The sequence below is a fragment of the Abramis brama genome (genome assembly GCF_963993115.1).
Source record: "Abramis brama genome assembly, chromosome: 3".
NCBI classification, from domain to species: Eukaryota; Metazoa; Chordata; class Actinopteri; order Cypriniformes; family Leuciscidae; genus Abramis; species Abramis brama.
The window spans coordinates 24,785,489-24,809,855 of record NC_139965.1 but is presented as its reverse complement, the minus strand read 5'-3'; the positions used below and the strand labels follow the sequence as shown (position 1 = coordinate 24,809,855).

At 38.1% G+C, this 24,367-nt stretch overlaps 1 protein-coding gene across 1 annotated transcript in view; it reads left to right on the top strand.

Moving 5' to 3' along the window:
- Window positions 1–24,075, top strand: part of frmd5b (FERM domain containing 5b) — a 37,069-nt gene extending 12,994 nt beyond the window's left edge. Inside the window, exons 2-14 of the mRNA XM_084108010.1 lie at window positions 7,642–7,746; window positions 8,778–8,820; window positions 8,963–9,041; window positions 9,200–9,297; window positions 9,452–9,575; window positions 9,725–9,812; window positions 9,956–10,044; window positions 10,151–10,214; window positions 10,377–10,468; window positions 14,064–14,138; window positions 14,275–14,343; window positions 14,436–14,542; window positions 20,230–24,075. Of these exons, the coding sequence (XP_083964136.1) occupies window positions 7,642–7,746; window positions 8,778–8,820; window positions 8,963–9,041; window positions 9,200–9,297; window positions 9,452–9,575; window positions 9,725–9,812; window positions 9,956–10,044; window positions 10,151–10,214; window positions 10,377–10,468; window positions 14,064–14,138; window positions 14,275–14,343; window positions 14,436–14,542; window positions 20,230–20,810 (1,614 nt within the window). The 3' untranslated portion in view covers window positions 20,811–24,075. The remainder of the gene's footprint in view (window positions 1–7,641; window positions 7,747–8,777; window positions 8,821–8,962; window positions 9,042–9,199; window positions 9,298–9,451; window positions 9,576–9,724; window positions 9,813–9,955; window positions 10,045–10,150; window positions 10,215–10,376; window positions 10,469–14,063; window positions 14,139–14,274; window positions 14,344–14,435; window positions 14,543–20,229) is intronic.
- Window positions 24,076–24,367: the final 292 nt, after the last annotated feature.

Below are 24,367 nucleotides of genomic sequence, written 5' to 3'. Positions count from 1 at the left end.
TAATATTTCAATAAAAAATGGGAGGAGAAACATAATTCTATTATTAATAGTATTATGTGCAATTTAAATGTTTGTACAACTTATAAATAACGTTTTATTTGAGTGTTGATTATTAAATAAATTTGTATAATTACTTGATTATTAATGTTACTTGTGGTATGTTCCATTTAGGGACTAATATACACTTTTGGTACCAATATGTACCTTTGGCTTTGAGGTACTATTATGCACTCTAGGTACAAAAGTGTACCTAAAAAAGGGTAAAGCAAAGTCACTAAAAGGCAAGCCTCCAACCGTTAGCCAAAAAATCGCAACGGCTAAAGCTAACGCTCCTGCTTGTTTATTTTTTTTTGTTTATGTTTATTTTTTACGAGAAGGCTGAGTGGGGAATGTCATGACAGGTAAGACTCATTCACGGCATTACCACCAGCAAATGTGTAGTAGTATTTAATAATGGGTGTTGTGTAATATTGAATGATATTGTGTATTGTCAAAAGAAAATAAACAATATCGATGTTCCCTTTCAAGGGAACTCAAGCTGCGTCAAAACGCTGTGGGAACTCCTCTGCATGATTGCGTCATGAAGCATGTATAAAACCGGTCCAATGGCGTGACGGAACGTCATGTGACGTCAGCGATCAGGAAGCACACCTGAACCAAACAGCGTCATCTTCTGTGTCTTCAGCAAGCGCTCTGTGTGAATCTATGTCCCTGGTGTTTTTTGTCTGAATTTGCTAGGCAGGAGTTTTCACCCATAAATATATATATATATATATATATAAAAAAATGTATAATGGCGAGCGAACAACATTTCAATAGTGTGTTCATCCCTACCCAATCTACATCACGGGTGGGGATACACATGTATTGTGTGTTGTTCGTTTTGGAGCGCAGCATGCTCAATCAGCCCTCGAGGGGGGTAAATATAAGCATTGTTGTGAGAACGCTGTGCTCCCGCCGATCGCTCTTTGAGGAGGGCTCAAGTTGCGGGGTTCACAAATGGATCTGGCAGAGGGGTTTCTCTGCCTTCACCTGCCAGGTCCACCCCGAATGAGGCACCCCGAATGAATGTTACTTCCACCCCGAATGAGGCACCGGTACTGCAATTATCCAGTTCGGAGGAGCTGTATGTTGTAGTTATCGAAACAGACTCGCCACTTCATGTGAAGCAAACAGCCTTTTGAATTGTGTCCCTCCCTGCCCTCACAACATTACGAGCGGGTATAGACGTGGTTAAAGTGTATGTTTGGCTGCGGTGCATGCACATCAGTGTGGGCTGACAGTTTCATTCATAAAAATAGGCTTGTTTGAGATGAGCAAAATCTGCGCAGAACCGATCACCGGTGATCACCGCGAGATGCATGCCGGTTAGAAATGTGTCCGAGTGCAGTCCGCCTTGCTCTGATATCATGCTGACGTATGTCAAAAAACTCTCACGACCGCAAGGCGCACGTGTCGGATTCTGCAGTCGCGCGCAGTTGCTCTCCACCGACTGTGCTGATCAAAAGCACCATGGGAAACGACTTGCTTAATGCTCATTGGTTTAAACAACCGTGATGTATTGTTCTCTTTTAAAATGTTTGATTTTAAAACTTTGATATCATGTTTTATGTGTATATGTACGTTATATGTAAATAAATTCTCTGACAGTGCGATATGGGTTATGTGATGTAATTTTTATTAAAAAAATAAAAACACATGTCTGTATTAAAGAAAAAATGATTGATAAACACGTATTTGGAATCGAATTAAATAAGTACTTTGGGTGTCTTGTTCATTGTATTTATTTTCATATAAAAGCAACAGAACTTAAATTACATCCAGTTTATTAGCAACACCGTGCACGAGCGTGAATCCTGTGAATCCCGCGATATCCACCTTTGATCTCACAGGTGTCAGATCCACTGCGAGAAGAGAAAACTGTCCGTCTTGCCTGCGCTTTTTTCACTCCTCCTACATTTCAGGCAAGGCAAGGCGCATCTCAAACAAGCCTATTGTTCCCTATGTGTAGAAAAACACACACACTATAAAGGAAGTATTAGCTATGCCCCTGTTGAGTCTTAACTAGCTTGGATCTTGCGCATGCTGAGGCAGCGTGTAGATTATGGGTCAACATAATAGGCTTGTTTGAGATGCGCCTTGCCTCGCCTGAAATGTATGCGAGAGTAGGCGGCTGCAGTGAGGGGAGGAGTGAAAAAAGTGCAGACAAGCCGGCCCCAAGGTGGTCGAGCTCCTTTGGGAGAAATTTGGTTGAGCAAAGGCTGACCTTTTCGCATCCCAAGAGACCACACATTGTCCACTATGGTTCTCACTCAGCCATCCAGCCCTGCATCCGGTTGGACGCTATGGTGCAGACGTGGCCGAGATCACATCTGTACGCATTTCCCCCAATTGTTCTGCTCCCAGGAGTTCTGGAAAGGGTTCGCCAGTCTACTGCTAGTAGCCCCATTCTGGACGGCCCGAGTATGGTTTGTGGACCTAGTGTCTCTCCTCAACGGCTCTCCTCTGGAGATTCTGATCAGGAGGGACCTACTCTCAGGCGAGTGAGTCGATCTTTCACCCCTACCCAGAACTGTGGAAACTGTGGGCTTGGCCTCTGAGGGGGCCCAGCTCATAAGTTCTGGTCTCTCAACTGAGGTTGTTGAGACCATTCTCCACTCCAGAGCTCCATCCACAAGGAACTGTATGCCTTGAAGTGGAGACTTTTCACTTCCTGGTGTGGAGAGCACCAGTTTGACCCGGTTAACTGCCCAGTCGGTGCAGTGCTGGAGTTCCTGCTGGAGTTCCTGCAGGAGCACTTCTCCGCAGGGTTTCCCCCTTCACACTGTAGGTGTACGTGGCGGCACTAGCTGCTTTCCACATCCCTTTGAGTGGAGTATCTTTGGGGAGACACCCACTAATAACTTGTTTCCTTTGTGGCACTTTGAGGCTGAGGCCAGCAGTCCGCACAAGGGTGCCGACATGGGACTTGGCTGTTGTACTAGAAGGCCTCTCCCTAGCTCCATTCAAGCCCATTGAGGAAGTTTCTGAGAATATCTCTCTAAAGACTGTCTTTCTCCTCGCTATTTCGTCTCTCAAGAGAATTGGAGACATTTAAACACTTCCGGTATCTCCCTCGTGCATGGAATTTGCTCCTGGTATGGTAAAGGATTTTCTTCACCCTAAGACCAGGTTAAGTTCCTAAGGTTCCTACAAATACTGTAAGACCTAGAGTACTACAGGCCTTCTGTCTTCCTCCGGACATCAGACCTAGAGAAACTTTATCTGCTCTGCCCAGTTAGGGCCTTAGATGCTTACATCCACAGAACTGTGGAGAAAGTCTAAACACTGTTTGTATGCTTTGGGGTACCCATAGAGGGGTTTAAGTATAGATGGTTGAGGCCATCTCACTTGCTTATGAGTCGGCCAGTCAGCCTTCACCTTTGGCTGTACAGGCACACTCCTCTAGGAGTATGGCTGCACCAAATTCAGGTGCGCAGGTGCTTTCGCCTAGATGTGCGCATTGATTTCACAAAGACGGACACTTGCTCTTATGGCGGCGTGGGTATTAGCGTTCCCACTCGAGTTCCCTTGAAAGGGAACATCTCGGTTACGTATGTAACCCTAGTTCCCTGAAGAGGGAATGAGACGCTGTGTCACCCTGCTATACTCCCGGCATGCCCGTGATCGATTTGCTTCTGCCTATCTGAAGCTGGCGCTGTTTGGTTGAGGTGTGCTTTATAGTTTCCTGGTCGATGACGTCACATGACGTTCCGTCACGCCATTGGACTGGTTTCATACGTGCTTCATGACGCAATCACGCAGAGGCGTTCCCACAGTGTTTCAACGCAGCATCTTGTTCCCTTCAGGGAACTAGGGTTACATTTAATGAATAAAGAGAAAATTAATAATTTAATTATAAATATTGTATTATATTGTTGTTTAACGGAAAAAAATAAAATAATAATAATGATGTCGCTCTCGGGCTTCCAGGTTTCAACAAATGAATTAGACTTGAATTGTAATGATTTTTGATTTCTATGCCTAATAATGATAGCGCTTTTTAAAGAATAAAGGTAAATGAATGAAGGTGCTCTTTTTCCGCTCAGTAAAGCCTGGGAAAGCACATTCCACAAACATTGCAGTCCTAACTGTACATTTACAAGCGATATAGCATCAAATTTAGAAATTTTTTCACAAAACGAACACACAAATCCACAAGAAACATTGTGCAACAACTACAACTGACTGTCATAAATCTCTGAACGCTGGCCACTGACGTCACTGCCATAATATGATAGGCTGAGGTGTCTCATGTGATCTAAATTAGCAGTTACGCTTTTTCCAATGTTAAGAGCCACAGACCCTCTCATCTCTCAATAATAAGAAAATCTCTGGGTAAAGGGTGTAAGGAAGGTTTTGAAAGGATACAATTCCAGTGACAGCTTTTGTATCTCTTTTTCTTAAAGTGAGAAAACTTTATTTTTGGTTTTGGGCTAAATGAAAAGTTTAATTTTGGTTTTGGTAAAAAATTAATTTGGGTGTAATTTATTAAACTTTAAATCTAATGCCTAATATGCTCCTATAATGTTTCTCGTCTCATCACATTCTTGTCTTGATTCATAAATTGAGTAAATTATAGTGAAATTTGAGTAAATGTTTTTCAGGTATGAAACATAGCCCAGCAGGCACCGGGCGTTAATATGACGTCAGATTGACGTTGGATTTTGGTTGGAAATGAAAATCGGGTTGTCATCAGAACCCAATGTCAGATTGAGGCCAATATCCAACGTCGAACAGATGTTGCATTTTGGTAGGAAATGAAAATAGAGTTGACGTCAGAACCTAACGTCAGATTGACGCCAATATCCAGCGTTGAACAGATGTTGCATTTTGGTGGGAAATGAAAATCGAGTTGACGCCAGAACCTAACGTCAGATTGACGCCAATATCCAACGTCGAACAGATGTTGTATTTTGGTGGGAAATGAAAATCGAGTTGACGTCAGAACCTAACGTCAGATTGACGCCAATATCCAACGTCGAACAGACGTTGCATTTTGGTGGGAAATGAAAATCGAGTTGACGTCAGAACCTAACGTCAGATTGACGCCAACATCCAACGTCGAACAGACGTTGCATTTTGGTGGGAAATGAAAATCGAGTTGACGTCAGAACCTAACGTCAGATTGACGCCAACATCCAACGTCGAACAGACGTTGCATTTTGGTTGGAAATGAAAATCGGGTTGACGTCAGAACCCAACGTCAGATTGACGTCAACATCCAACGTCTGAAACTGAAACATCTACAAAATTGTCACTAATTCACACGACTATTGATTCCAAAACTGTTTCATTATTCAGATATGAAAGCTTTAGCATAAGTTCTGCCAGGAAGACTCAATTACTACGTCACTTATTACCTTCACATCTATCCAATCATGTCCTAATACTTGCTGTATAAAAGATCGGTACTTACACATGTTTGAGTTCGCAGACGCTGACGCAAACAATTACCTCCACCCTCCCCACCACCACCAGGATGGTCCTGTCCATACCTCCCGGGGGGTCAGCTGCGCAGGGCCTTCGTCTTCAGCAGATCCGCTACCCTCGGATTATGCACTACGAACGGGGCCTAAACGCCAAAGAACTTTATAAATAATTGCTTGCTGGGCTGTCAATAAATTAATGCTTTGTTACATCATTCTATCTCCTGAGTCTTTCTGGTAGAAGTAAATTTATGTAAACAAATTCTTCACAAACAGTTCGTTAGAGCTATGGAAGCCCATTTCCGCCACAAAAAAAAATAAAAATAAAAATCATGCATAAAAAGTCAATATAATGACATAACTAAATAAAAATTATGACATAACTAAGTCGAAATTATGACATAACTAAATCTAAGTTATGACTTGCAAGCTCATTGATCTGACGTAACCCGACACAGGATGAATTGTGAACAAGGAGTATTTTAAACATGGTTTTACTGGTTTTAATGATGGTTAATGATGAAATTCTTGCCTTATTAAGCATGGAATGGAAAGGCATGGAATAGCTCGGAACAAACGCACTTTTGAAAGGATTTTACGCGAGAACAAGCTTTGGTGCAGAAAGAAACAGATGTAGCTGCATGAGGAGGCTGCTTTCATTGAACATATGAATGATGTTAGAATTTGAAGTTGTGTGGATGTCACCATTATGACGTCAAGGAGACGTTGGAATTTAGTAACTTTACAACACAACCTAAAAACAACAAAATATCAACGTCTTATGACGTTGTGTGCCTGCTGGGAGGAGATTAGACATCACCAGTGTGCATTTAGGTATCGTTAAAGCCATTGTGTGTGGATTTCGGTGACCTGTTATGCTGCCTTGTCGGATTTGGTGACCTTGCTGTATTCCTGCAGCTGTTCACATCAGGATAAACTGCTATAGATGAGGTAACAGATTTAGATAACCTTTAATGCTGTGTTGTCGGATTTGGTGATACTGAGTATATCTGCAGTTGTTCACATCAGGCAAAAAAATATTTCTAGGATATAAATTACAATAAGGTTAGTCATCACCAGTGTGAATTTGGGTAACATTTAAGCCATTAGGCCTATGTATTAAATAGAGAGGGGTAACAGATTTTGGTAACCTATTACGCTGCATTGGTGTTGCATTATTTATATATATATATTATATAAATATATATGTGTGTGTATATACAGTATATATATATACTGTATGTTAACAAAAACGTTTATGTTAGATGCTTTTAATCAAATTGACAGCACTAATATATATATATTTCTTTTTTTATGTGAAAACTGGTTACAAAACATAGTTTGGAAAAATGTGGGAAAATTACTTTATTAAACAACTGCTCAAGTGCAACAATTTCTGTTTTTGAAAGAGTACATTGTTAAGACATATTTACCTTACACTAAATGGGATGTCAGCAACAGTGTTTGGGAAAGTTACCTGTGAAACTAATTTACTCCCTAAAAAAGTAACTAAATGTGATACTTAGTGACTTTTTATGGAAAGTTATGTTGCACGTTATTTTGCACTACTTTTTCTCACTTGGGCTGGGCTTGGTAGGTTGTTATTGCAAAAAAACAAAAGTTAAATTTTTGACAAATATCAAGGCTCTTTCACACCAAAAAAGTGAAATGACACAGGAGAAGAAAGTTCAACTTTCTTACTTCAGCAACAAAAACTAAAAATTAAACATAAATGTGATGTTTAACCAAAGTCATTTTTGCTTATTAGTATGGTTGAATTGGATCATCGAAGGATAACCATCATGCCTCTGCACCTTTACTCCAGACTTCTCTCAACATGGGGACAGGAGAGCTGTCAGTCAATAAATGGGAAAACAAAGTAACTTAAAAAGTAACAAAAAAGTACAGTAACTCAGATATTTTGTAGTAAATTTAAAAGTAATGTGTTACTTTCCTCGTTACTTGAAAAAAGTAATCTGGTTACATAACTCATGCTACTTGTAATGTGTTACCCACTACACTGGTCAGCAAAAGAAGTTGAGTTATGTCCAATCTGCAATCTGCAATCTAAGTTGAGTTATGTCCAATTTGTGTAGAACTGATATGATCCAATATGATCCCAAGGACTGTATACAAACATTGTCACATTGATTCCTGTGTCTCTCTTTTCCAGAGGGATGCAAAAGGTCAATGGCTGTTTGAGCAGGTCTGCCATTATCTAAACTTGTTGGAGAAAGACTACTTTGGCATCAGATTTGTGGACCCAGACAAGCAACGAGTGAGTTTCTATAGTATAAATATAAAATGAGCTGTTAATAGTGTACTGAGCTTGTGGAAAATGGTTATTTTTATATTTTGACTGAGATCGGACATGATAGTTAAAACAAGGCTGTGAGAGTGTTACGGTCACTACATTTCCCATCATCCTCCCTGGCCCTCACCTGCATGCTCTTCCTCTGCGTTCATTGTTTAGTTTCTAGCCACTCCATTAGTTCTTTTGGTTCAGCTGTATCTTGTTAGTTACTATGGTTACTGTCATTGAGTTAATTTGCCCCAGCTGTGTCTCGTTTCCCTGATCTGTTTCTCCATGTTCCTTGTCTTGTATCATATATATTTTTATTTGAGTGTTATGTGGTTGTACTATTTCATGTTTATTTCTAGATTAAAGTTTTCCTTAGTATCGCCTTCTTCGTGCGCTTTATCTTAACCACCTCAAGGACTCTGATGAAGATGTAACTTTACATCGAAACGTTAGTCATTGGTATGCACCTTAAATAAAAAAAATTAATAAGTAGACATCTGTGCTGCACCGGCGATTCCTTTTTTTCACCTCACCGTACAGTTGGTTCAATGGGTTGTAATGTTGGGTGCCTTGTTGTTGATTATTCAGCCAATGTAATTGAAAGTGTTGTTAAAAAAAAAAAATCCAGTCAACAAAACACAAACCATGGATTGTGAGAAAGTAGACTTTCAGACAGCACAACAAATTGACTGTATATTCATTGCAGCCTTGATCTATGTCCCATCAATTTAAATATGGTATCTACCCTGACTAAGGTTCATGCTAATGCTGACTTGTTAATAACCATGCCTGATAAAAGCAATGTTAATGTTTTTGCTTGAGCTTGAAGCAAGACACCCAAAGATCACATGCTGATTCAGATGAAGAGCTGCAAGGGGTGATGCAATCGATATGTAATGTTGTGAACAGTCATCAGTTGACAATGATAGTCATAGCAATGTGTTAAACTGGAATTTAACTGGAATCTGCATTCTAGACATCATTTCTTTTTTATTTTGTTGTTTCAGCACTGGCTGGAATTCAGCAAGCCAATTACCAAACAAATGAGATGTAAGTCATATTGTATGTGGAAAATCCTTCTTACACTGTGTGCATGTTGTGAAAAGAATAATCTTTGCATTCAAATATCCTTCTAAAAGGCAGATGTATATTGTCTGGTTAATTACATCCACATGGATATTTTGTGTCCTAGCTCAGCCACCCTACACCATGTGTTTGCGTGTTAAATTCTATCCTCCGGACCCTGCAGCTCTTAAAGAAGAGATCACTAGGTACTGCTCATTAACATGGAGTCCATTATTATTCATAATTAACATAGTTAAAGAATCTATAGGAAATCATATTAGAAAAGTTACAGAGTCTTACAATTATCTGATGTATGTATGATTAACACACTGACAGTTCAATATATACTCTGCATTGTTTTCAGATACCATGTCTTCCTACAGATTAAAAGAGATTTGTATCATGGCCGACTCCTGTGCAAAAGTTCAGATGCTGCTGCATTGGCCGCATTTATTCTGCAGGGTAATAGCAAACCACAGTCACAGGAGCCATTCTTTACAATATTTGTTGAATTGTGACATCTCAAGAGTTTTGTTATATGAATGACATTACAGTAAGACAAGACTCTCAAGATGACACTGTTTTTGTTTGATTCTTTCTCAATTTTTTTTTTTAGCTGAGATTGGCGATTATGACCCAGGGAAGCATCCGGAAGGTTACAGCTCTAAGTTTCAGTTTTTTCCAAAGCATTCTGAGCGCCTGGAACGCCGCATTGCTGAGATCCACAAATCCGAGCTGACGTAAGCTTACATTCAATTAGCCTGTCACATGCAGTATGTCACTCTTTTTAAAGCAGCGCTGGTGTTTAATGGAGAGATTAAATATATTTTATGAAATTTATCTCCCAGAACAAACACAGAATATTAACTAGTCTGTTTATTTCCTACAGAGGCCAGAGTCCTGAGACATCTGAAATGAATTTCTTAAGGAAAGCTCAGTCTCTAGAAACATATGGAGTAGATCCACACCCCTGCAAAGTCAGTACCCAAATGTATCAGCTGCTCATATACAAGAAATTATTTCAACACAAGTGTCTGAACTGAAAGTCTTTTAATCTGAATTTTTACATTCACAAAGAAGTGTAAACACAGATTTTTTTTTAATTTTTTTTGTATGACAGGATGTGTCTGGGAATGCAGCATTTCTTGCATTTACCCCCTTTGGCTTTGTGGTACTGCAGGGGAACAGGAGGATTCATTTCCTCAAATGGTGAGAGGCGAAATTAATCTCGCATATCATTTTCATTTGCTTAGTAGTCAAGATCAAATGACTGTGTATATGAATAACTTTGACAGTATTTTGTCATATTGTACAGGAACGAGGTCACCAAACTAAAGTTCGAAGGAAAGACATTCCATATATATGCAACTTATCAAGAGGTAGGTGACAGCAAGGCAGCCCCAGGTTATGCAGAAGAACAAATGGTAAAAAGTAAGATGAATGCAGACTGATACAGGACCTAGGAATTGATCAGGAAACCAACCTGTTCTATTTAACAACTAAATAATTTCACTTACTGACCTCCTGTGACCTTTACTAAGGATCAGAAGATCATCTTGACTTACTTTGCTCCAACACCTGAGGCCTGCAAGCATTTATGGAAGTGTGGGGTGGAAAACCAAGCTTTCTACCAGTGAGTGTGCATAACCTTTTTGACCTATCAGGCTGAAATTTGGTTCAAGTATGGAAATAGCATAAAAAGAGTAAGAGCAAGCAATCAAGCATAAAACATCTTGCCAATGATTTAATTTAGTTTAAACCAGTGGTTCTCAAACTAGGGTACAGGGACCCATTTTGGGGCCTCAGCAATCTTCTAAAGAGTCTACAGGAGGACTTAAAATGAATTATATGAAAACTTAAAGGGGGTACTTCATCGCTGACATAATGGCTTTCAATAAAACTTGGCTGCCTATGCAGTAGAAAGGCGGGGGAAAAATTTAAATCGGTGCTAAATGGCTAAAGAAAACAGAAAAAAGGCTGAAAAAACTTCCCTTTTGCCATATAGGTAGGAATAACGTCAACACCCATAATGCACTGGGCATGTTGACGTCCAAGGCCACTCCCAGTCTGCTATGTATAGACTTGACCATTCAGATCACCTTATATATTTACTATATTTGCTATATTATGTCTTAGCAAACTTTTAGTCATAATGGTGTTGAATTGCACTTCCCCTTGGGGGAATCCCCGCCGCCATCTTGAAGTGCGTTCAACAGACCCTCGACCCTTAGATTTTGACAGATGGAGCGAGCCTTCTCAGTAGCTTTATACCAATTCAGTGGCTGCATCCTTCGAAGGCCACATTCAAAGGCCGATTGTGTAACAGCTGCGTGACGAAGGCTGTCCCGATTCTAAGGCTCCTTCAAATGCAGCCTCCAAATGTGTCCTTCGTTTCCCGTGCAATGAATAATACAACAGATGGATTCATTCGTGGCCTTGCCAGAAATTGCTGAATTACACTTTTAAACGTAAGGATTTGGTTTCAACTTACTGAAATATCTAATGATATACAAATGAAAAAAAAAAAAAAAAAAGCTTTAATGCGGTTAAAATGTTGACTTATATCTTACAAAGATTGAGATTGTGACGTCACAGCAGTTCGGACTTATTTTAACTTAATTTATCCCTGAGATGAAGAGAAGTTATCAAGGGAAGGGCATAAAAATTGGACTTAAAAGCAGCCCTGAAAGTTTGATTTTGAAGGTTGGAGCTAATCTCTGCCGGAAAGTTGTTGAGTTGAGAACCCCTGGGCTAAAGGCTGCAAATAAGTGTAAATATGGAGAGAACACTGCTACAAAAAAAAATAAATCTGTAAATTAAGATTAAATTAAATTAAAATCGGAGATTAAATTAAAATCGGAAATTAAGTTTCCATTTCAAACTGGATGACAACGAACACAGTGTTTTAGGCCAAACGGATGGTAAAAACAGAAAATTCCGCCCAACCCCCAAAGCAAAACGGCATTGCGTACAGGTAAGAAAGCTGTTCCCATAGTGTCCACTTTTTACCATAATGCTGTTTAAAGAGTAGACAAAGTACAATACAATTATTAGTGATAAACCTACCCTTACAATAAATGTTCTGTTAATAACGCTCTGTCGATCTGACTGTCTGTGGTTGGGGATACAAAAATGCGCAAAGTATAATCTGCAGTTTTCATGAAAGCAATAGAGCTTTGACATGTTTTGCATGAATAAACATGGATTTAACATGGAGAAAGAGAAAACATTGTTCATTTACATATACTACTGACATTGTAACAATACAAAATTAACTCTACGAGTTTCTATCAATAAAATAAAAATAAAAACTGTCATAATTAGAGCAAAAATACGAGAGGAAATGTATGGAGTTAATATCGTGCCATAATTAAACAAACAAATCCAGCATTTTGCAAACAAACTTTGCAAATGAAAACTCGACTCAGAAAGCAATGTGTAAGTACAAAGGTACATTTAAGCAAAAAATGCAGTGAAGTAACAAATATGTATTGTGTTTTACAAATATAAATAAATGAGCCTAGATAATATTTCACAAATAAATACAACCCATCCTACAAATTGCATGTAACCTTTGAACAAATACCAAATCTAGTGCATAAATGCATATCTGTCTGTTATGATTGTGAGACACTTGGCTTTTTTTGAGATCTCTCAGCTCAATTTTCTCACAAATGTGTCCAGGCAGATTTTCTCACAAATGCAGATGAGCAACTCCCTCTTCTAAAACAGTAGATGGCGCTAAGATAGGAGATTAATTTAGCGCCAGTCTCCTGGGAGAAGCACTGATTTGAAACTTGCCTTTGCCTACAGCTGAGGAAAATGACCGGTGAACAGGTGTGTTTCTGTCTTACTTTATCTATAATTAACCTTTTTAAGGTTTTCTTTTGCAAAATGTTTATTACATATCTAGACAGAAATCCACATTAGCACTTCGTAGCACTTCACTCTCTCTAGGATAGGGGAATCTATAAGCTGAAAGCTCTGCCATCATATATTGCTTTTTTACATTTTTTCTGCATCGGACACATACGAAATGACTAAATTAGTGATTATGTCTACACTGAACGAATCTGTTTCTTTCATTTTCCATAAATTAATGAGAACATTTAATTTAATTGAAAGGAGGGTTTCATTTGTCTGTCTAAAATAATAATTTGGGCACTGCATACATCACAGGCAAGTTAAGAAACAACTGTATATAGTTTGTTTTGTTCATTAATTATTTTATTACATTAACAGTTAAGCTGTTAAGTAAATAAATAAGTGGGACCCTCCTTTCAATTAAATATATAAATGTTCTCATTAATTAATGGAGAACGAAAGAAATAGACTCGTTCAGAAAATTTTACGTTTTTACAAAAATTTAAAAAAGCAACATATGATGGCAGAGCTTTCAGCTTATAGATTCCCCTATCCTAGAGAGAGTGAATTGTAAGTGCTAATGTGGATTTCTGTCTAGATATGTAATAAAATTTTGCAAAAGAAAACCTTAAAAAGGTTAATTATAGATAAAGTAAGACAGAAACACACCTGTTCACCGGTCATTTGCCTCAGCTGTAGGCAAAGGCAAATTTCAAATCAGTGCTTTTCCCGGGAGACAATTAATCCCCTATCTTAGCGCCATCTACTGTTTTAGAAGAGGAAGTTGCTCAACTGCATTTGTGAGAAAATCTTCCTGGACACATTTGTGAGAAAATCGAGCCAAGAGATCTCATAAAAAGCCAAGTGTCTCACAATCATAACAGACAGATATGCATTTGTATGCACTAGATTTAGTATTTGTTCAAAGGTTACATGCAATTTGTAGGATGGTTTGTATTTATTTGTGAAATATGATCTAGGCTCACTTATTTCTATTTGCAAAACACAATGCATGTGTTACTCCACTGCATTTTCGCTCAAATTGACCTTTGTACTTGCACATTGCTTTCTGTTTGTTTGCGAGTCGAGTTTTCCTTTGCAAAGCAGATCGAGTTTGTTTGCGAGTCGAGTTTTCCTTTGCAAAGCAGATCGAGTTTGTTTGCAAAATACTGGATTTGTTTGTTTAATTATGGCACATTATTGACTCCATAGAAATATCTTAGCCAGTATGGGGGGCCTTTAGATATTATGTTGGACAATGGGGGGCCTACGAGTCAAAAAGGTTGAAAACCACTGGTTTAGACAAACAGTTATTTTTCTTATTTATTTTTAAATCTATCTCTCATTCTCTCCATTTCTTACAGGTTTGAGAAATCAAGTCAAGTTCGCACTGTGTCCAGTAGTAATCTTTTCTTTAAAGGGAGTCGCTTTAGATATAGGTGAGTAGTATCTGCTATAAGTGAACCTCATGAGTTTGTGAGCCCTGCTTAATTAGGCTTGTGTTGTGAATATATGTTAATTAATGGATTAGCTGCAAGCAACACTAAGATTTTGATTGCATAATTTCCCTTATAGCGGTAAAGTGGCCAAGGAAGTGATGGAACAGAGTGCCAAAATCAGACGAGAGCCTCCAGAGATCCACAGGTAAGTCTTCTCAACACTGACTTGTTTTCTTAACAGTTTAACTGTGTTTGACATTATGCCAATTGTTATGTCACATCTTTTTGTGGGTTCAGGGCTGGGATGGTCCCCAGTAGGAGTTGTCCCTCCATCACTCATGGCCCACGACAGAGTAGCGTTCCCCGAACACGAAGGAGAGCAGTCCATATTTCCATCATGGAGGGTATGCCCATGTGCCTACAAGCACGCGCGCACACACACACACACACACACACACACACACACACACACACACACACACACACACACACACACACACACACACACACACACACACACACACACACACACAAACAAACATGTTTTTATATCATTATGTAGACTTTAGACATTAAGGTTTTTATACTGTACAAACTGTATATTCTATCCCCTAACAGTGCTCCTAAACACAATCCTCACAGAAAACATTCTGCATTTAAAAAAAAAACATCAAGTATGATTTTTAAGCTGTTATCCTTATGGGGCCCCGGCCACCTGTCCCAACAATGTCAAAAACTTAATTTACTATTATTTGCTCCTCGCAATGTAGGTTAAACAAGAACACGAATGTGCACACACACTTAAGCATATAACTGCTCCTTTCTCATAACAAAAATTTAATTTAATTTGTAACTAGAAAAGTTATGCATTCTGTCTTCTGAATCCAACTCAAGGCAAGATCTGTTGGTCCAAACTCACTGAAATACTGCTATCTGGTGGTATAACGTTGTATCTCCCCTGTAATAAAAAGCATCATGGAGATTTTTGGTTTGGTTTATTCTTCCACCATGATTCATTATTGTGGACTATACTGGACTATAACTTGCAGTACTTTTTTAATGCCTTACCATTTTTGCCACTTTTGCCATTCAGCCACTACAATACTATAGATTTAAAAAATAAAATAAAAATTATAATTCACAATTCAGTTCTGTTCACAACACAATTCTGGCTGCAATGTTTTTCAAAATATATAATTCAACTTTAAACACATATACAGTTAGGCGTAAACCTACACAGAGTACACTACCATTCAAATGTTTGGGGTAAGATTTCCTAGTGTTTTTAAAATAAGTATCTTATGCTTACCAAAGCTGCATTTATTTGAGCAAAAATGCAATATTATAAAAATAAAAAAACAGTTTTCTGTTTTAATAAATAAAATTGTAAATTTATAAAATAAAATAAAATTTTAAATTGAAATTCCTTTCTGTGATGGCAAAGCAGAATTTTCAGCATCATTACTCATTACTAGTCTTCAGTGTCACATGATCCTTCAGAAATCATTCTAATATGCTGATTTGCTGCTCAAGTAACATTTCTTATTATTATCAATATTGAAAACAGTTGTGCTGCTTAATATGTTTGTGTAAACTGTCTTTTTTTCAGGTTCCTTTGATGAATAGATTGTTACAATTCTCTTTAAACTACGTAAACGTCTGTCACTTTTGATCAATTTAATGTGTCCTTGCATAATAAAGTATTAATTTCTTACTGACCCCAAACTTTTGAACTACAGTGTACATAGTCATGATTACAAACCTTGAAGCTGAGAAGATAACAAAAGTGTGCTCTGGATAGGAATACACCATAATCAATCTCCCTCTATTGCTCTATGTGTAACATGAGAGCTGCTCTCATTGTGCACAATGTGACCAGACGTTCACCTGTTCCAGTCACTTTACCGCATTGGCAAATGCCATCATGGTTGCATTTGTCTGTGTGTGAGGGTACTCTATAAGTGTACTGTATATTTTGAGTTTAAGATTAGTTTTGTTTTAGTACCTGCCCTATACAGAAATAATAAAAGTCTAGTACTTTAGTAAACAGACACAGTGTGCTTGCAAAAACACACAGGCTACTGGTAAATTAAAAATAATTCACTATACTAAAGCAGGGGGTAAAAGCTAACAGGAAGTACAAATTAAGGCTTCACAAGTCCTGCAAGTGGGTTTCATGACAATTTGTGTCATGCACAAGAAAATACAGAGACAATGAGGAGTGACAGATTTTACCTTGTCCAACCATCACTGTTATTATTACACTGTCTATAAATAGAGAGCCTGTCCATGTATGTCATGTGGTTTGTGTCAGAATGAGTGTGTGTTGTGTATGTGCTCTTTTGTTACAGCCCATAATGGGTTTGAGGGGGTTGGAGCATGCAGGGCAGCTGGGCTTTTGGGCATAGAGGGACTTATGGAGCTTTAGGGCTTTAGGGTGTTCTTGCTTTCTCACACTCACTTTTTCAAACTCACACACACTGTAGTGTTATGTCATTTTTGTTCAGGAGGATAGAGGGAGGAAAGGGGGCTATTGGTGATACACTGACGCAGGGGTGAGAACATCAGACACTTTAGCAGCTACATTCTGAAACCATGGTGAAGTGTCTCATACGGATTAAAACAAAGGTGAATGTTCACCTGCGGATGATCAACCACTGTTACCGGGATGTGAAGGTACGGGTGTTGACGATGGGACCTAGACTATTAGGGAAAGCTCTAGGAGCTCTGCCTCTGTTCCCTTCCTTGCCCAGCTCCTCCACTTCCTCTGGAGCTTCATCCAGACTTGGTGTTCAACCCGCCAGCACTGCAGGTAAAGCTCTAGGTCATTTGGAACAGCTGGGCGTCCAACTTATTTCAGTGTGACTGCATTTGAATTTGTTAGTATACAGTGGATTGGAGTGCCACCATTGTTAGCATGGATTGTGTTTAGCTTTTATGGATTGTGGGTGGAGCCATATTTTCCTGTGTTGTTGTGTAGTTCTACAATATACACTAATTATATTTACAGTGTAATCAAAATTATTCAACCCCCATTGCAAATCAGGTTTACTGGCAAAATGTACAGACTTTCAGCTGTTTGTAATGAACAAATCCAACAAAAGTAATTGCTCAACACAAATGTTTCAACTGGTTTCGCCATTTCAACTGAAAATGACTTTTAATGACTTCTGCAGTCTCAAAATCATTCAACCCCTTCATGGCAAGCATCTTGTATAATCAAGAGATGTATAATCAGACTCCAGCTTCTGGCAGCGTTTCTGAGGAATCTTAGCACGTTCCTCATGAGAAATGGCCACCAGTTCAGTAATATTCTTGGGTTTGTGTGTTGCAACCGCCTTCCTCAAATCCCACCAGAGATTTTCTATGGGGTTCAAGTCAGGTGACTAATGGTCACTGTAGAATCTTCCAGGACTTCCTCTGCAACCAAGCCTTGGTGGAATTTGAGGTATGCCTGGGATCATTGTCCTGTTGGAAGGTCCAATGACGCCCAAGCTTCAGCTTCCTCACTGATGGCATGATGTTTTCTCCTAGGATTTCCTGATACTTCAATGCTGATCCGTAAGGCTGATCCATTGTTTCATAGCTCCACAGAACAGAATCCCTAAACTTCTGTGGCTTAATTATTTGATATTGAGCCCTTTTCTTGTGCTTTGGGGTCAGTATTGTGGATGTCTTAGAGCTCTGGCATGGAAACTGCATACATTTAGTATGCGCCTTATACTGTGCAAGCTGAAACCTCAATGCCTGTTGCCACCAAGTCTTGTTGCAGGTCTTTTGCAGTTACTCAAGGGTTTTTCTGAACCTGCCTTCTCAGAAATCTGGTTGCAGCTTTTGATAGCTTCCTCTTTCTGCACCGTGCAGGTAGTGTAACCGCTGTTCCTTTAACTTTGAACTTGCGAACTATGCTTTCAACGGTGTCTCTATAGGAACACTTAGTGCCTTTTGCTATCTTTTTGTATCTTGTCCCTTGTTTGTGAAGGGCGATGATATCTTCTCTTAACTTTTTGGACCATTCTTTTGACATATTTCTAACATGTAGTCAAGTGTGACAATCAACAATCCTAGCCAGTACAGATATTTTGTGTTGTAACATGGTTAGTTGTCCAGGGGAAGAAGGAGGCGGGAACCGGCAAACGTTCAGCAACTTTAATCCTAAATAAACAAACACAAAATGAAAGTAACATAAACATAAATGCACATAAACAAAACATAACTTAAAATAGTCCAGGCCTGGTCCTCTCTTTTCCTTCACTGTCGTCGCTCCTTTTATGCTTCCGTAGCTCCTCCGGTGTGGCTCGCAGGTGACGCTCATTATCAATCACGCCACCGGCTCGCGCTGTTCTCTGACGGCTCTTTGCCCTGCCCTACTTGCCACACATGTGTTCTTGCTCAAGCACACTTCCTCACTTGCTCGAGACAACACCTGTTTTGCAGTTTTGTGCTGTTGTGAGGGATACTATTCACGGGGTTGAATAATTTCGAGACTGCAGAAGTCATTAAAAGTTGCATTTTCAGTTGAATTTGGGGAAACCACTTAAAACATTTGTTGTTGAACTACTTAAAATACTTTTGTTTGATTTGTTCATTGCAAACAGCTGAAAGTCTGTAAATTTTGCCAATAAACCTGATTTACAATGGGGCTTAATAATTTTGATTACAACAGTACATTATAGTCAGTGCATATTATCAATACATTGGTAACAGTTTAATGAATGTAAATGGTCTCTGTGAATAATAATGGAATGTCACTTATATGTTAACTAGCAAAAAAAAAAGAAAAAAAAGAACTTAAACAGATTTTTTTTTTTTCTGATTTTCTAATAACTTTTTATTTTTCTGAATATCCATTATGTGGAGGCAGCTTGGATATTGATGTGCTGAAGTAGATTTGCCACATATTTATATTTCCATACCAACAACTTAAACAACTTTTAATTAATTTACCCATTCTGATACTTTTGAACATTGTTTAGACCAGTGGTGCAGATAAGCTTGTGAAATCAGTATAATACATTAGGATTGGGCAATTTCATAATTGACTTGATTTTAATTCTTCAGTTTGAAATGAAATGGCCACAGCACACATGAAGTTAAATTGGAATTAAAGGAAGTGCAATTTACTGAATTGGTTAGAGACAGCTTTCTGGGAAATTAAGTTTTCTTCCATCCTGGACAATACATTTGTTAAAAAAATAAAAAATAATAAAAAATAAATATATATATATATTGTACACTATATATAACTTGTACACTAAGTTTGGGGTTGGTATGATTTTTTAAAATGTGTTTTATAAGTAACTTATGCTCACAAATGCTGAATTTATTTAAATAAAAATTTCAGTGATAGTGTGATACTTTAAAAGAACTGTTTTCTATTTTAGCATATTTTGAAATGTAATATGATCCTGTGATGTCAAAACTAAATATTTAGCTGCCATCACTACAGTCTTCGGTGTCACATGATCCATCAGAAATCATTCTAATATGCTGATTTTCTGCTCAAGAAACATTTCTCATATTTATCAATGTTGAAAACAGTTGTGCTGCTTAATGGTTTTGTGGAAATCGTCCTACACTGTTTCAGGATCCTTTGATGAATTGAAAATTCAAAAGAACAGCATTTATTTGAATTAGATTTCTTTTTGTAACATTATAAATGTATTTACGGTCACTTTTGATCAATTAAATGCATCCTTGCTGAATAAAATTATTAATTTATCAAAAACAAATCTTACTAACCCCAAACATTTGAAAAGTAGAGTATACATGAAGTACAAATTTCTGTAGGTGACATTTCAAACATACTTGTCTGTTCTTAAGACTTTCAACTTTTTAAACTACTCTAAACTTTCAGGCAATGCTTTGTCAAGCCATCATTCTTGGTCCCTTGCTATAAAGTGACACTTATTTCAGTTAATTTATACTTCCTTAAATTTATCTATTTATACTAGCAATCCTGTTTGCTACCTCAATTCAAATTCAAATTTAAAAGGCATTCTAAATTCAATTCTGACTGGTACAAAACCCTGAAAGCAAATAGACATCAATGCATCAAACACAATCACTGAACATCCTTACTCTGTTTCAGGTTTGGAGTCCCTGCGTGACAGTGGCCATTCCACACCGGTACGATCGGTCTCCAATGGCAACTCATTCCTACGCTCCCATGGAAATGGAGCCGAGGGAGGAAGCGGAACAGCTGAATTTTCTGAGGATTCTTACAATCCCTCTGACAGCGTGCTTCCCACACCTGTGTCCAATGACCCCTTGGACCAGGCTCAGGTTCGCCACACAAACGGCCCACGCAGGATCCAAGATGAAGGAGGAACAGAACCGTGCACTCAAAACCAGGCAAGGCCACAGGCCGTTAAGCCCAAAGGGAAACGTTCCCTCCTGGAGAAGGTTCAGCCAACCCAACACGGCCCAGAGGAAGGGGTGAATGATTTCATCTGTAGTTTGGCCCGTCTTTTCTTAGTGACCCTGGCTCTGCTCTTTGCCCTCCTTATCCTTCTTATTGTGCTAACAGAATCTGAGCTGGACTTGGCCCTTCTTAGGGACATCCGGAGGACACCCGAATTCCAGCAGTTCCACTATGAATACTTTTGCCCCCTTAGGCGTTGGCTGGCCTGCAAGTTGCGCTGGATGGGTGGGAATCTCATTAAAAAATAACTGAGACTTGAGTGCATAAGCACCCCTCTCTCCTGAGAGTGTAGTCTGTGGTAGTTTGAGAGTGGGATGTTCTAAGCATTAATATCATACCATGTACCATGAGTTTAAAACGAAATTACTATTATCTACATAGCCAAAGCCGTGGACTTCCTACCATGCCAAGACGAGAACCTGTGTGTTTCAACTCTAGTTATTGTGAAATTGTTCTCTGCAGCATTTGGGTAAAAAATTGTATGTATAGGTCTTTAAATGCTGCTGTCACCCACACGTCCTTTATCTATCATTTAAATATAATATCTACACTCAAGAAATGTTCAACCAGACTGTGACAAGTAAAGGCCTATTTATACTTCTGCGTCGAACTGCCGCCGTAACTACGTCGTAGGCTGTGTGTAGCGCGCGTACCCTGACGTGCACCTCTCCAAAAATGTAACAACGCATCAATTCTACGCGGACGCAAGCGCTGTGATTGGTGTGCCAGAACCCCTCCCTCGGGGTTTCACATGCTCCCTAGGTGCGCGTCAACGCGGACAACGACGCAGAAGTATAAATTAAAACCAACACGTTGCCTACGGCGTATAGGCTCCGGTGTAGGTCCGACGCAGAAGTATAATGAGGCCTTAAGACCTCATACTGCAATCAAAGACAAAGTTGCCTTTATTGGCCAGACAATAGACAGGGGCAGAGACAGCCATAGTTCACCCAAAAATGAAAATTCTGTTGTCTTTTACTCACCCTTATGTTGTTCTAAACCCGTAAGATTTTGGGTAATCTAATCTAATAAAACACAAGATATTTGTAATAAAACCTGAGAGGTTTCTGTTCCTTCATTGAAAGTCCATGCAGTTTGTCATAAAACAAAACCAAATGAATCGAGTGGTTTATTACAACTCTTGAGAAGAGATATGATCGCTTATATGATGAACAGATTCAGTGTAGTCTTTTATTTACTAAATAATGAGTGACACAAATTCATAAAGCACATCACATATGGTAAACATACAGAAGCTCCAATGTGAGAATCAATTATGAGAGATTATGATGAACAAAAAAACTTACATTTTTACCATTTGTGATGTGTTTAATTCTGTTCATCATATAAAGTGATCGTAAAAGACTTGGATTTAACTGCCCAACTCGTATGGATTCATTTCATGACACCTTTATATGACCTTTTTGGAGTTTTGGTTACCTGGAATTTCAATGGAGGGACAGAAACTTCTCAGGTTCTGCAATTTGTTACAAAAAAACAATTTGTTTTCCGAAGATTAATCAAAGTCATATGACATGATGAGGATGAGTATAAAGGATGAGAGAATTTTCATTTTTGGGTGAACTATCTCTTTAATGTTGGACAGTTTGAGAGTGAGTTTGGAGGTTTTTTAGATGAGGTATTTTGTAAGTGTAATATGTTGGTACAAGGTGTAAATTTGATCCATATCATACTATAAACATGATTGTGTGTCGATGGTATGGATCAAAGCCATTGACAGTGTCATCTCTTTTAAAAGTGCTTCAGTGGTGTTTTGATGAGAATTTAGTAACACTTTACTATAAGTTTTAATTTGTTAACATTATAGGTATCATGAACTCATAAACTATTTATTCATCTTTATTATGAACAAACATGAATTAACAATGAATAATAGTACACTTAAATGAACTTAAATTAAAAAATGCTTTAATATGGTTGCTCATTGTTAGTTCATGATACCTAATGGATTAATAAATTCAACCTTATGGTAAAGAGTTACTGAGAATACATTTGTGTAAAGACTTTAACACCAAGGTATGGGTCATCTGAAAATTCCCACTGACCTTTAATCCAATCTATCCAAAGCGAGAAACGATATTCTATCCCATAAAAATGAGCACTGATATTTAGTGGAAGATGGCGGCCTTGAGATTCAAATGTTGTGATGAGGGTGAAGAAAGTGCACTGGATGGACAAAGTAATGTGAAATATTTGAAAGTCTAACCTATTTCTGAAAAAAAAAAAACATTGAATTATCTATAATTTGTTCAATTATTTTTTTAAGCATGCATCATTATTTTGGAGACCTCATTCTTTCACTTACACAGCCTTAATTTTCAAAATTAAAATGTGACGATGTCTTCTGTAGGTGATGCTGAATTTGTTCACACAACTAGTTTATCCAGTTGTGTGATTATGAAATGATCTTATCCAAAGGCATATAGTCTCAGAATGGCTGAACTGGTAAATGCATTTTCAGTCTAAACCAAATGACAAAATGTTTAATTTCTGTTACTTTTCTGTTGCCTTCATGAGACTCATAGTAAAGGGTTGTATTAGCTGTAAGACAAGTGGCAGAGTAATTTAATTTAAATGACAAACTGATGGTAAATTTAAGACACAAAGGTCATCTGTGGAAGTAATCACACAACTATATGCACATTTTTAAATATTTTTGGTATAAAAGCTTATGTCAAGAAAATAAAACCTAACTGGAACTCGTTGGTACTGTCAGTTGTCAGGCCTACAGCAATTGCAAATGTCCTGAAAAGATCTAAATCATATTTGGGGGTTGAAACCCTACATTTCAAGAAAGCAACATAGTGTGATGTAATTCTTTTATGTGCTGTTGTGTGCTGTGTGTGTGTAGCTTCGTAAAATAGCCTGACTAGAAACAGTATGCAACAATACCACTGATGGCACAGATGAAAACACCTGCATCGAAATCCTAATATGTTTTTTCTCTGCACTGGTGATTATGCGATAATACAAAAAGAAATGAAGCAATACAAAATGACACTAATAAGCCAGCAGAAAAGTGTTTTGTTAACCTAAAACAACAAGATGGTTGAGAAGTGCATTACAAATTCAGTAACCTAAGAATGTGTTGATTGTTTGTCTGACACTGTGCCGTTTGCAATCGGCAGGTGGCGCTATAAATCATCTTTAATATACTGTGATTGACTAATCCTTCAGATCTCTTACTGGTGGCGATGGACACTGTTTCAGACATTTCAAAAGTTTCACTCAAAGCAATAGCAGATTGAAATGTTGTATTTCAGAAGACAATCTGAAATGGATAATGAATTACACTGTTATACAATGACTCGACTGTGCCTGAGCCATGTGATCTTCCTGCTCATTGTACAGCATCAGATTATTATTTTCTGTAAATTACATATTTTATTTTCATTGATTCATACCATAATTTGGTTACCCTATGTTGTACCAAGAAGGCATTAAAGCAGTTTATTTTTATGTTTTTCTAAAAAAAATAAAAAAAACCTTCTCCAAACCAAATTTAATGTAGCCTACTTATGCAGTTTTGTGAGTTTCATAAAATCATTAAAAAAATAAATAAGAAATTCCACTTGATGTAGGTCTGCAGTAATCGATGTAGAATTGTAATCTCAACTCTCAACATTCTTACTTTTTAAATAATTTCCAGAAACCTTGCTGCGATCCTCTGAGACATTGTAGGAACGAGGCCTTCTCTAAATGTTCTTACTTACATATGAGTGTAGCCTACTGATGTGAAAGTGCATGATAAATGACGTTTAACTAATATCTTAATGTATTTGAG